Source organism: Papio anubis, chromosome 5 (assembly GCF_008728515.1).
Source record: "Papio anubis isolate 15944 chromosome 5, Panubis1.0, whole genome shotgun sequence".
In the NCBI taxonomy this organism is placed as follows: Eukaryota; Metazoa; Chordata; class Mammalia; order Primates; family Cercopithecidae; genus Papio; species Papio anubis.
In genome coordinates, this window is record NC_044980.1 from 171,829,113 (window position 1) to 171,842,994 (window position 13,882).

General features: G+C 59.7%; 1 protein-coding gene across 4 annotated transcripts in view; it reads right to left on the reverse strand.

The window, feature by feature from the left end:
• Positions 1–13,882, reverse strand: part of ADAMTS2 (ADAM metallopeptidase with thrombospondin type 1 motif 2) — a 232,972-nt gene that overhangs the window by 156,535 nt on the left and 62,555 nt on the right. For all 4 annotated transcript variants that reach the window (XR_004183937.1, XM_031666680.1, XM_031666679.1 and 1 more), the window contains exon 3: positions 10,910–11,063. Coding sequence is in view for 3 of the 4 variants with exons in the window: in XM_031666680.1 (XP_031522540.1) it covers positions 10,910–11,063 (154 nt within the window). In the remaining variant the exon portion in view is untranslated. The remainder of the gene's footprint in view (positions 1–10,909; positions 11,064–13,882) is intronic.

Sequence of the window (13,882 nt, forward strand, 5' to 3'; positions counted from 1 at the left end):
AGAAACTGGGAGCTGCTGTGGGAGCCAGTCTGGCTCTGCCCCGAGTGGTGAGTCTGTTAAGCGCTGGGATTTCCTAATTCATTTAGTCACTCAGTAAGTGCTCCCTGATGGCTGCTCGGGGCCAGGGCTTGAGCGCATCTGGGCTGGCTCAGGCCGCCATCTGCCGGGTCAGCAACAGATACCTATTTGCAGGAACAGAACCTGAAGTCAGCTCCCAGGATGTCCCCAACCCTGAGTTTCAAGCGTTTGTACCAGGGGCAGGAGCATTCCAGCTGTCTCGGACAGCTTTTGTATGCGGAACAGCTGGTAGCGCTGCCTGCGGCCTCCTGGGGTGGACAGGAAGGCTCTGCCTGCAAAGGCCCTAAAGACAGCCACACACCCTGCCCTGCACACTCCTAAGTACGTGCAGGCCACAGTTCCTGCGTCCATTCATCCTGGCCAGTCTGGGGTCCCTCCCCACAGTGGCAGGCAAGGGGAAGCAGGACCTGTCCTGCTAGAGAAACAAGGATGCACGCGTGCCCATGGGACCCCAAACCTCACACTGTCCCTGACAGTCTGCCCCACAGAGCAGAACCTCTACCTCCTGGAGCAAGAGGAGGTGGCAGTTCATCCCCGGGCCTGGCTGCCTGTGGGCTGCATCGGGGGCTCCTGCTCCCGCCCCCGAGTCTGGGAGCACATGGGTCTTGGCCTTGGCACCTTCTTTCCTGGGAAAACACCTCCCTCTGGGCCAGGGCATGCAGAGCGGTAGACGCGGGCAGCTGTGCAGTCAGAGTGATGGGTGCCAGTTCTGGCTCCTGCACTTGGCCCAGGCCACCTGACCTGCCACCCCCACCAGCAACTGCCCAGCCAGCCTCCCAGCCACGTCACCTTTCAGGGGCAGGACACGTCCTTGATTCCTTCCTTCACACCACGTCCTGGAAGCTCCACCTCAAACTCCTCCTGAACTCACTGGCTCCACCCCACCAGCATGGGCACCGCCATCTGTCACTGGGATGCCTCCCTGCTTCCACCCTCTCCCCCCAAAACCCTCCAAAGGCCTCCACCACACCCAGAATGAATTTGCACCCCTCACTGCGACAGTCCCTTCAAAGCCATGAGTACTGCCCATCCCGGCCCCACACGCCTCCCACTCGGATCCAGGTGCTCGCTCTGCTTTCTGCCCCTTGGTCACGCTGCGGTAAGTCCAGCCTCAGGGCCCCTGCATGTGCTGTTCCCTCTGCCTGGAACACCCTTCCCAGGGCTGGGCTTTCCCATCACCACCAACCTGGGGCACCTCCCTCCATTGCCTGCCTTCTCACACTGCCCTTTCACCCCATTTTACTTTGTTCACAGGATTCTCCACTGTCTGCAAGCATCTGCTCACCGGGTCTCCCCTGCTGGGCTGTGAGCCCAGAGATCAGGGACTCAGTCAGGTTCCTCCACTGCTACAGCCCCGGCACCCGGTCCTGCCCCAGACACACGGTGGACACATAGCAAGAACGTGACGAGTGAATGAAGGAGAACACACTAGTGGTAGCAGGCAAGGTGCCCTCTCCGAGTCTCAGTCTCCCCCTAAGCAGTAGAGCTGCTAATGCTGTTATTCCTCCTGTGATTTGGGGAGCAGCATTATAGTAATAATGAGCACTACTGAACCCACACGGCACTCAGGTGCCCAGCCTTTTCCCAACCAGACCGGCACCAGCCACCTCTGCATGCGGGCGCAGCACCCCGGTCACCTCCTGCCCTGTCCTGTGAGCTCTCTCTGGGTGTGCACCACCATCCTGACAGGTTGGGATGGGAGGCGTGGGAGGCGCCAGTGCCCTCCTGGCTGGGTTCTCTACCAGCTTTGCTCGTGGTGCAGCCCACACCTCAGGGCAAGCCCCGGCCAAAGGGGCCACGTCAAGAGCTCTGGGAGAGACATCCCAGTGGAAGAACTCAGCCCATACCCCAGACGTGTGTGCACAGGCACACGAAAGAGGGTGAGACAGAAGGAGAGAAAAAGGAAGCCAGAGAGCAGGAGAGAGAGAAGCCAGACGCCGGCATGTCCATCTGACTGTGCGACCTTTTCCCCGCTCAGAGCTCCTTCAGGGCCCAGAGCACAGCGCTGCCTAGGATTAATTTCAAAGAGAAACAGGTCAAAGAAAATTGGAAATTTTTATAGAAAAGATTTCAGGCTTGGAGCTGGCTGAAGTGTCTGCCAACCTGCAGAGAATTCTGAGAGGAGACGGGGCCTGTGGTCAGAGGCCTCCGTCTGGCACAAATTGGCAGAGTTTGGACCTCGGACCCAAATGCAGTTTCTGAGCCAGGCTGGGGAAGTGCTTTCTGTCCCCTTCAGATGTCCCTCCAGCCGCCTCTGCAGCCCTGATGCTGGTACCCAACACCTCTCACCTGTCACCCCACCCCCTCTCTGTCCCCAAGAGGCCTCCGTCTGGGGACCCACCATGGGATGCAGTCCCTTTGTCCCCATTATGCAGGGTGCCCATGTCTCTTCCACAGTCATCCATGGGGCACCCAGCGCATGAAAGGAGCCTCACCTGGGTCCCAAGCAGGCCCCACTGCTCCTTGCCCCAACCTCACCCCAGCCAGCAGGCTCCTACACCCAAGGCACAGATGTCACAGACGTGGAAAGATGCCCTGGGGACATCGTCTCTCTCCCAGGAGCCTGCCTCTGCCGTGCCGGGGACCCGAGGAGGGGGCGTGCCCAGCCCACAGCTGCTAATCAAACACCAGATGCCCCCGTGAGCAGATGACGGCTTCACCCCTGAGCCGTGCACTGTCTGCATGCCAGGCGTGGTTACCCTGCGCATCACCAGAAAAGCTCTCTGGAGGTCATTCCCAACACAGGTCCAAGGGAAGGAAAGAAAGTATCAGCTCCCTGTGTCTGTGGAAGACGACAAGGCAGACTAGGGAAAGGGGGCCGGAGAGCCTCAGCAAGTGTCACAGTGAGCACCGGGCAGGCGCTCTGTGCCCTGTGTAATTCCACAACCCCTGTGCCACGGCACCCAGGTACGGAGATCCAGAGGGGCTGAGTGAGCTGCCCTGGGCCCCTCAGTGAGCCAGCACAGCAGCATGCCAGGTGGAGCTGAGCACACTGACCCCTGCACCAAACTGCCTGCTGTCCACCCCACTCACCCACCTCGCGCTGAAGCGTCTGTGGGAGCAGCCCTAATGCAGCTCCTCAGAACCACTGGCCGGTCTTCCAGAGTTGTCCCCGCACTCGAGCTGGGGCTGCAGCCAAGCCAGGGCCAAGGCCACCATCCTCCGGGTCACGCTTGTCACCTGCCCACGGTGCTCCGCCAAAGATCCAGGCCCTTGCCGGCCACATTCACCTGGTCGGCTCCACCCGTGAACCAGAAACCATGTCGGGAGGCGAGAGGTGGCGGGGGAAGGGCAGGCCTGAGACTCAGGGACTAAATTTATGTCGGAGGCGCAGGGGAGGAGCTGCGCACGTGGGGGCTGTCAGGCAGAGTGCCAGGCCCAGACGCCGTGGAGGGGGAGCGCACCTTGGCACGTCTCCCCTGCGGGATAAGGGGGGCCAAGCCCTCTCCGGGGTGCAAGCCTCGCTTCTGCCTTCACAGCCCGGGGGTGGGAAGACCCACAGGGCAGTCCTCCGAGCAGCAGACGCCAGCCGGAAAGCCAGCCAGGCCTGGGAGCTGGCCCCTCCTGCTCTCCCCGGCTGACCCCAGGCAACTCCAACCTCGGAGAATGTGCAGCCTCGGCTTTCCCAGCGCCGGCCCCCGCCCACCCTTTCCGCGTGGGCCACATCACCACACTGGCATCTCCGACAGTCATCCCAAGGGCCCGGTCTGCACGAGGACAGGAGCGCCACGGCGTCTGCCAAGGGTGCGCTCAGCCCTGAAGCACGCCTCCCGGAGCCGCCTCGGGTTTCACAATCAGTGCTTCTCCCTGGGTTTCCCGGGGCCCGGGCTGCAGGCACAGCTCCAGGGTGGAAAGAGAGGAAGAGCTGACAGGGCTCTAGGGTGCTGAACTCAGTGAGTCGGCAACAGTGGCTTGGCAGGGCCCAGGCCGACCAGGGTATGAGAGCGAGCCCCTATCACCACGTGAGAGGCCCAGGCCTCAGGGGTCCGGGGAGTTGCTCGGGAAGTGACTGGCTGGAGACACAGAGACAGGTCCGGGTACAAGACGCTGGCCAGGTCCAGGGCTCACCCTTCAAATCCAGCCAAAGGCCTCTCTCCATTCTCCCTTAGGATCCGAGGTTCGACACTCAGACATGTCAGCTGAATCATGACCCCCCCAGACGTCCACGTCCTAATCCCTAAAACTCGTGAGCGTTACCTTATATGGCAGAAGAGACTTTGCAAATGTGTTTAAATTAGGGGTCTTGAGATGGGGAGAGTAACCTGGATGGTCCCAGCGGGCCCTAAATGTTGTCACAAGTGTCCTTCTAAGAGGGAGAGCTGCCTATAGAAGAGGAGAAGCCATGTGACCAGGGAGGCAGAGACTGCAGCGATGTGGCCACAAGCCAAGGAACGCCGGCAGCCCCCAGGAACTGGGAGAGGCCAGGAATGGATCCTGCCCTGGAACCTCCAGAAGGAACCAGCTCTGCCAACACCTTGATTTTAGCCCCTAAAAGCCTATTTCCGATTTCTGAGCTCCAGAACTGTGAGAGAATACATGTATACTGTTTTAAGCCACTAAGGCGTGGTAAGTTGATACAGCAGTCATAGGAAGCTGAGATGGACGTCAACAGCTACAGGGCAGAAGGGCTCTCTGACCTGGCATTCAGCAAATTTGCACCCCCCAACAAAGCAATAGCCGTCCTGCCCCATCCTGGGCCTCCCAACCCCCACCAGGCCTAGCCTCACATCTGCTGTGTCAGTGGAGCTGGCTATTTGCTCGCCACTGAGTAGATGAGTCTCGCCTGCTCCCCGGTCCTGTGGCCTGACAGAACAGAGCTCCTCTCTCTCTCCTATGCCATTGCTCCAGCCTCCCCCACAGCCTCCCTGACTCCAGCCTCCCTCACACTGCAACCAGCACAACCTTGCTGAAACACTCAACTCTTTTGAGACTGGAGGGCGCCATCACCACCTTGGGTCATTCAAGGCTGCAGCTTCCACAGAGGCTGCCCCATCAGCTCCCTGCCTCCAGTCCTGGGCCCTGCACACCCAGGGGGAGCTGTCAAACCTAAGGTCCCCTCCCCTGCCCACTCTTCCCCCAGGATCCCCTGCAGCCTGGAAAACTCCTACCCAACTCAAGGCAAAGTCACAGGGTGGAGACTGTGGATCAGGAGGGGGCTCTTCCTGGCCTGGTGGGGAAGGGCTGGCTGTGGGCTGCAGGTGGTAGCCACGCTCAGCCACATGGAGGAGCTGCCCTGTGCCGGCGCTTGTCCTCTATCTCCTGGCGGGCTTTCCTTGGTGCAGCGAGGCTGAGAGGTTCCCGTGGTGGTGTGCCTCCTCTGCCCGTCAGGGAGGACGCTGCAGCCTGACAGCAGCAGCCAGAGGCTTGGCACCAGCGGCGTCTGGAGTGGAGGCAGCCAAGGTCACTGGCACATTGCTGTCTGACTTCTCTTCCTTCAGCCCAGCGGGGTGTATGCACGGCAGCCTGGTAGCAGTTCCCCAGGACGGGAAGCACCTGCCCCTCCTCTGTCCCAAGGCCAGAAACGGGGGAGCCCCAGGAGAGCAGCCCACAGAGGAGGGCAGAGGAAGCTTCTGCCTCTGCATCACAGAGAGCCAATGGGGGACCGTGTTTTGTTCGATCCATATAGTGAGCACGGGACGGGACCCCAGGCATGAGAGCTCTCTCATTGGGTGTGCAGGGCCCAGGGCTGGAGGCAGAGAGCTGATGTGGAGGCTTCTGTGGAAACAGGGCTTTGGTTGGATTTGCTGGCTGAGCCCTGGACCTGGCCAGCGTCCTTGTGCCCGGACCTGTGTCTCCAACCTGGCACTTCCTGAGTGACTCCCCAGACCTCTGAGGCCTGGTCCTCTTGCTTGATGATAGGGGCTGTGTCTTGTACCGGGGTCAGCCTGGGCCCTGCCAAGCCAGCTCTTGCCGACTCACTGAGCTCAGTGCCTCGGCTGGATTCCTGGAGCCCTCTCAGTTCATCCTCTCATTCCAGAAATTTCAAGACACATTTTAACATCAGGAAGGTTCACATAAAAATTCTGATGTCTGGATTCTCTTGATAGGATGTTCAGCTGCACCAGACCCACACTTCTACCAGATTGAGGTCAAGGGAGTTGAGGAGGGTCTGTCACTCCTTGCGGGGTCTCCCAGACGCCCTGTGCCCATGGCAAGGCCAGGGCTGGACACCACAGGCGCTGCATTCCTGCTGCTGTTTCTCTTTAGTGGAGATGTATTCTTGGTCATCCATGTTTCTATCAAAAGGAGAGAAATGAAAGCCAGGCCAAGGGGGGGTGCAATTATCTGTTTTTCCTCCACTGCTGTCCTTGTTGGCATTGCCTGCCAAGCCCTGCAGGCCTCTGAGTTTGCAACTCTTATCTTGACATTCTGCAAATGGCACTGTCTGAAACAGAGACCACATGCCCAACACATGACTCGGGGTCTCTCACTGTGTGGCAACCTTCGCGGAATCCCAAGGTCAGTCTCTGGGAAGCTAAGAGAGGCCCTCAGTGTCAACAGCAGCATTGGCTTCTCTGTGCACGTGGTCTTGGAGTCAGCCTCTCCAGGTCCCTTAATGTGGGGGATGGGGGAGGACTGCCAGGCTGAGATTGGCACTCAGGCACGCAGGGAAGAGCTCCCACACCACCAGGTGGAGGGTCCAGTGAGGGAGGCAGCAGGACCAGGGCCTGCCTGGGCTGTGCCTCTGGGCTATATGCCCTGGGAAGGAGTAAGTGAAATCTACAGTGCTGTTCCTCCACATGACCCAGACGGGCGCCTCCCAGGTGTGCTGTGCACTGCGTGGCCAGCCTTGTACGCAAGGGCCATTCACATCCTGTAGCTGGCTGCATGGTGCCCCCAAAGATGCTGGGTCTGGATCCCTGCAACCTGAGATGGGTACCTTCTATGGGAAGAAAGGGCTTTGCAGATGTGCTTACAGGAAGGCTCTTGAGATGAGAAGACTGTCCTGGATTACTGGGGTGAGTCCTAAATGCAATCAAGGCATCCTTGCAAGAGGGAGGCACAGGGACACTATCAGAAGAAGAGGGGGTGATATGACCCAAGGATAGAGATTGGCACGATGCAGCCACAAGCCACGGGAGGCTGGCAGCCCCCAGGAGCTGGGACGGGCCAGAAACACGTTCTCCCCTGGGGCCTCTGGAGGGAGCACAGCCCTGTCCACCCTTGATCTTGGCTCAGTGAGATTCATTTCAGACTCCTGGCCCACAGAGCTGTGAGAGAATATGTGGGTATTCGTCCGTTTTCACGATGCTAATAAAGACACACCCGAGACTGGGCAACTTACAAAAGAAGGAGGTTTATTGGATATTCAGTTCCACGCGGCTGGGAGGCCCTCCCAATCACAGCAGAAGGTGAAAGGCACGTCTCACATGGCAGCAGGCGAGAGAGAGAGAGAGCTTGTGCAGGGAAACTCCCGTTTTTCAAACCATCAGATCTTGTGAGACCCATTCACTATCACGAGAATGGCATGGGAAAGACCCGCCCCCATGAGTCAATCATCTCTCACTGGGTCCCTCCCACAACACAGGGGAATTATGGGAGCTATAAGATGAGATTCAGGTGGAGGCACAGAGACAAACCATATTAACGTTTCTATTGTTTCAAGCTCCCTGGGGCTCCCTCCTCAACAGTCCCACACAGGATGAGCCACACACACACCAGAGAGGACAATACCACAGGGCGCTCTGTCCCTGAACCCCAGTACAGTGTCCCTGGGCACAGAGCTGGCCTTGGGAACGGCAGAGAACAGGGATTCGAGATGCCTGTCAGAATGCCTGGCGGCGGGGAGCAGGGTGGGCACCTCAACCACCTCTCCCCAGAAGGTCACACAGCCTCAGAGCTCTGCCTCTGGTCCTGGTCAGGTTCCCAGGCCAGCAGCACTGAGCAGGACCCTTCTGCCAAGGCCAGCATGGCCAGGGAGGAGAGAAAAGGACCCTCCCCGCTCCCTCACCCCTTGCCCTTCCTAACACTCTCTCCTGGGTATTACCTAAGCTGCCCAGTGCACACACTCATCCCCGGCCTGAGTCTGTGAAACGCGTTAAAACCGTCATTTTCCATCCGTTTCCCCAGGCGATCTGCAACCCAGCAACTGATCTTGGATGACACAGACTATTAGTGAAAATGATTTCCTGAGGCTCCATGAGCCCCCGAGATCACCCTGGTCAGCCCGTGGGCTTCTCGGGGAAAACAGGACACCCGTCTCAGCAACCCTGAAAAGGAGGCACCCCGACCTCGCAGGGAGATCCCGCCACCCAGACAGATGCCCACCCCCCATTGGGACACCCAGGGCAGGTGTGTCACCTTCCCCAGCAGAACATAAATAGCAGGGTGCTTCACACCCACTTCCAGACGTTGCTTTTGGGGAGGCAGGAAGAAACTGCCAGCCAGCACCTCCTGCCAGCTTCCACCAGGGCCACACAGATCTATCAGAGTTCCCTCAGAATTCACTAGAAGAAAGGGTCCCCTATACACACACACACACACACACACACCCCTGCACCCAGGTTCTGGAGCTATGTGCCAGGCAGGCTGTGCCCCTCACTACACCACAACACACAGCTTCTATGCATCTCCCCGTTGCCACTCAAAGGCCCAGGCAGATGGAAAGCTGGACGCCTGAGGTCACCTTGGGCCCTCCACCCAGCTCCGCCCTTCCAGCCAGTGTGTTGACCTCAGCCCAGGGCTGCGTGGGAACAGTTAACAATTAGGTGCATGAAGTGGGGGCTAGCTCCCTGAAGGCCCGATCCCCTCACACAGGGTCCTGTGGACACCAGACAGGAACATCAAGCAAAGGGGACTTGGCCCCAGCCCCAAGGCCTGCGACCCAGACCTATAGCCCCAGGCCCACGCCCACACCCATAGCTTGGGCTTTCAGCTGGAGACCCTGGGCTTGCAACCTGGGCCCGAGGCCTAGAGCTCAGGCTGGACAGGCTCACGTCCTCCCCCACAGCCCATTACCAAACCCCCACCTTCCATCCCAGCCTCACCCCTGACCTGGCAGCCAGCCTCCCCCAGCGTCTTCTAAGGCCAATGGTTTCTGGGCTTATTCGGAGTTTGAAATTCCTTTCCTGTGTTCTGAATTTCAAGTTCTCATTAAAGATATGTGGATTGGGGGTGGCGGTGGAGGGAGGATTCAGTAGAAGATGCCAAACACCAGCAGAAGCCCAGAAAATAAGGCAAGGCCGGCCAGGCTGTGGGGGAAGGGCTGCCATGTTCAGGAAGACAAGCACCATATGGAATTTGGGATCAGAGACATGGCCAAGGGCACACGGCCAGCTCACCTCGCCTGAGCAGAGGCCCCCAGAACCCCCCTGAGTCTTCCAAGAGAGGCCAGCCAGAAGCACCAAGCCCAAAGCACCAAGTGAGCAGCCCCGGAGCTCTCGGGGACACAGGGGTTGCTAACGCCACTGGGCTTACCCAAAGGCAGCCAGCTAGCCAGGAGCAAAACTGGGGCCCAGCCCCATTTCATGCTTGCCCTCCTGGATTACTCCTCCTTCCTTCCCTGCAAAATAGTCCAAGGGGGAGGATAAGCAGTCAAGGCTGAGACCACAGCTGGAGAAGGCTGGGCGGGCAGTGCCTGGTGGCCCGGCTGTCTGCAGCACAGCAGACGCTGACTTGGCCCCAAGGAACAGGGGCCACCGGTTACACTGACTGTCTCCAGAGCACAGTGGGCCTCCTGACGACCATGCCTTTGCAAAGGTATCTGATGCCGTTTCATGAAATTAGAATTGTGCCCTGCCAGGCTGTACTCAATTTATCTGTCAAGCTAGGAAGTCAGAGACACCTACAGCAAATGAGGCAGGGATGCTATGGAGTGACAGGAGTACCTTCGTAAATCACAGCACAGGGGCTGCCCAGCCCAGGCCCCTGGAGCATTCACTGTGAACAGGCAGGTGTGCCTGACCCTGGGCCCCAGGCTGTCCTCACCCAGGGGGTCTTGACCAGAGGCCGAGGGCTGAGCTCACAGCTTCCCACTCTCCCAGCAAGAGCCAAGCACAGGCCAGGCGTCCCTGACCACACAGGGGACCCTGAGAACTATGGGCCTGTAGAACCACATCAGACCCTGACCCTGGCTTCACCACAATCCAGGACCAGAGATTGGGAGATGCTGGGAGGTGGGGGCTGGCACAGTGAGGCCAGGTCTGAGGCGACAGTCAGGGACTGTCACCATGGCCACCCGGCAGCTCCTTTCAGCTTTCTGGGCCCAGGGCACACATGGGTTTTGAGTTGAAAAAGACAGAAGCCCGTGAGTCTGTGCAGAGACTGCTGAGGCTGCTGGGAGCATCTCCAGAGTCTTTGTAGGGCACATGCCTCCAGGGATCCAGAAAGGGCCTTTCTTCCTGAGCAGCCAGGCGAGGGCTGGGACCTACCACAGGCACCCTCCCGGGGACCGTGGCAGCACAGAGGCAGGGGAGGCGCTGTCTGGGGCACTGCAGGCATCTTCACAGGCACAGACTCAGAGATGCGGGCACTGGACTCAGGCCTGGTCTGGGCCCCACCCCACTCCACGACACTTGCTTGCCCTTAGGCAACAGAAGACGGGCCCTTGGACAGCCTTCATCATCCACATGGAGGCCCCAGACCTGAAGGCAGAGGTGCCCGGGCTGCTTGTCACCCACGTGCACCCAGAGGAGAGGCCCCAGCCCCAGCAGCCCTGCTACGCCCTGCCGTCAGCCAGGCAGCTGGCCCATTCCTGAGCCACCGAGACTGGGGCTCAGCCTCAGCGGCGAAGCTGGTCTTCGGAGAGCTGCCTGAGTCTCTGGGATGCTCCCCTGGGGACTCGGGCCTCAGGGGGCTCTCCACACAGCCTGCCCACCTGCAGTAGCCTCACCTGTGTCCAGGGCCTGTGGCCCCACTAGAGGAGGGGACTTGGGGGGCCGGCGATACACCACGTGCACGCGGCCTTGCTCAGCCTCCTGTGCCGCCAGCCCCTTCTCCAAGGGTTCGATGAAGAACTCCTCCTCCTCCATCCGGATCAGACCAGCCTGCAGGACAAAGACAACATGATCAGATTTCCAGCACACTAAAGACCAAGGAAGGGGAACAGCGAGGAGACCCCCTCCCTCAGGGAGTACCTCCCACCTGAGGACCCTGCCCAGCACCCCAGCTGGTGCTCAGCTTGAAGCCTGGGCTGGCCGGAGGGCGTGAGCATGTGGCCCCCGAGGCCCCCCCGCCCTCCGCCCTGTCTAGGAACGGGGCCTCTGTCTGGGTCGTCTCCACCCCTGTACGCCAACCCTCTCTGCTTTCAGAAAAGTTACTGTGTTTATAAAGTCATAACTGTCCAGAGATGCCTGGAGACATTCGAGGGCAGCCGTGGGCCTGTGCGTGTCCCCAGAGGGCACCCACCAAAGTGCATCAAATAGGGGCCAAGAGCTGCCCCCGCTCCCAGGAGCCCAGAGTCCAAGACAAAGGTCAGAACAGTCGGCCGGGGGTTGAATCTGCCCACAGACATGTTCCATTCGGGCCAAACAACGTTTTTAAAGCTCTGAAGCTAACACTCAGAATGATGAGATTTCATGTCTTGAACACGGAATCCCAGCTTTCCCTGGAAAACGCAGGCCCTGACCACAGCGGGTCTTGGACGGAACACACGCCCCTGCAGCTGGCTCCAGTCCCCACTGCCCCCCACTCTCTCCTGCTATCTGTGTCAGCCACCAGCCCAGACTCTACAGGCAGCTGAACTGATGCCCCGAACCCCTGGGCCAGCCAGCGCCCTCCCTTACTACAAACTCCTCGCTGGGCCCTCATTTCCGTTGGGACTCAGGCTGCTCTGTGTGCTGGCATTCAGGCTCCTGACCTGCCCCACCCTCCCAGACCCTGGCTTGCACACCCCATGCTCCTCACTGGGCTGTGTGCACCCTGCCGAGCCACCCAGCCCCTGAACCCACCATGCTGTCAACTCAGGAATCCCCATTCCCCACCACCCCACCCCTAACTCGGCCATCTGGTAAACCTGTGTTCTCCCTTTGAGGCCTGACTCAGCCCCCCTCACCTCCCCTGCCCTCCCCTGCCATCCAGCCTGCCCTCCCCTGCCCTCCCCAGCCCTCCCCAGCCCTCCCCTGACATCCAGCCTGCTGGCACCACCAGGTCCACCCATCCCATGACCACTCCAGTTCCCACACTTTTATCTTTTAGTCCATTATTCATAAACCAAAGTCTCACACTGGAAACTCACACTGTGTCCAGCCTTCAGACTGTTTCCTTCAGAACACTCACTTATGACCCATGCAATGGATTTTAAAAGCTTGAATTCGTTGCTCAAACTTAAGAAACAGGAGAGTTCATACAAATGACCAGATTTCCAGACTCTCTTGAAAATCAGAAAAGCTGGCATTTCCAGCACCCATCGATGCTCCAAAGCTTAGCCGGCACTGGCCAGGGTCCCCTGTCCAGTCAGGAGTGTGCCCTCCGGTGGGTAGCCCCTGGCACCTGCCATCTGGATGTGCAAAAACCATGCACCCCCGAAGTAATCTGGTGATGGCCTCTGCCACATCATCATCCTGGCTGGGGCAGGGGGCACAGTGGCGTACGGGCTGCCCTCCTTCTGCCTGACCTGAGGTGCTCGGTGAGCACCATCCTGTTGCTGGCTGGGAGCCCCTGCAGACCGAGATGCAGTCAGTGTCCCCAAGGGCCTGCTGGGCGGCTGCCCCTAGCCTCAAGTAGGGAGGGAGGCTGGAGATGCCCTTGGGAAGCTGATGTGCCAGGCAGGGGCTGGTGGAAGTGCAGGGCCTGGAGGAACACAGAGCCCAGCATCAGGCCTGGCTCCGGAATGAAGGATGCCTCCAGCAGGAGATGACATCTACCCAAACCGACCCAATCCCTTTGCACCGGCCAGGCAAAGAGCTGGAGGGAGAATCCGTGCTCCAGACAGAGGACACCGCGCATGCCACGGCTGGGGAGATGGACGGAGCACAGCTGGTAGGAACCGCTGACCAGGTGGGTGGACAGGAGCATCGAAGGCACAGTGCCCGGTGGCCTGTCACTCAGGGGGCTGGTGAGGGAGGGTTGTAGGCAGCCCGGGGCTTCTGGGGGAGCCTTGATCTGATTCCTGTTCAGAGCATGGTGGCTGCCGCAGGGAGAATGGGCTGAAGAACAAAAATGGGTCTGGGGTCCTGGGGAGAAGGCATTGCAGGCACCTGGGAGAGGGATAATGGTCCAGACGGGAGCATGAGAGACAGGGACAAGTGGCAGATATGAGGGAGGTGAGGAGTGGAATGGACAGGACGTGGTAGGGTAGATCCGGTTGAGATGGGAGGGAGGAGGCAGCACCCAGGTGGGCTTCCCGGTCTGTGGCTGGCTGAAAAAGACGGCCCCCAAAGTTACCCAGGCCCCCGTCCCTGGCAGCTGTGAGGGTAGCAGGACATGGTGGAAAGAGACTCTGCGGGTGTGATCAGGTGGGCTCTGGGGCTGGCTGGACCCTGAATGCAGTCGTTTGTCCACTTCCTTACGGGGGGAGTGGAGGGGGATTAGGCAGACGCGCAGAGGACGAGGCCATGGGCAGACAGGGAGGATGCCAGATGCCAGCCTTGGCGATTGGAGCAATGCGACCTCAAGCCAAGGAACGCTGGCAGCCCCCGGGAGCTGGCAGAGGCCAGAAAGTGTCCTCCCCCGGAGGCTCCAGAGGGAGTGCGGCCCTGCCGACGCCTGGATCTGGGTCAGGTTATACTGACTTCGGACTTCCGGCCTCAGAGCCGAGAGGACGAATTCCTGCTGTTTTGAGTACTTTCTTACAGCAGCCGCAGAAAACTAATTCAGGGTCCCGGTGGGTGGCCGGCAAAGCGGGTGCCGTTCTCCGAGGGGCATG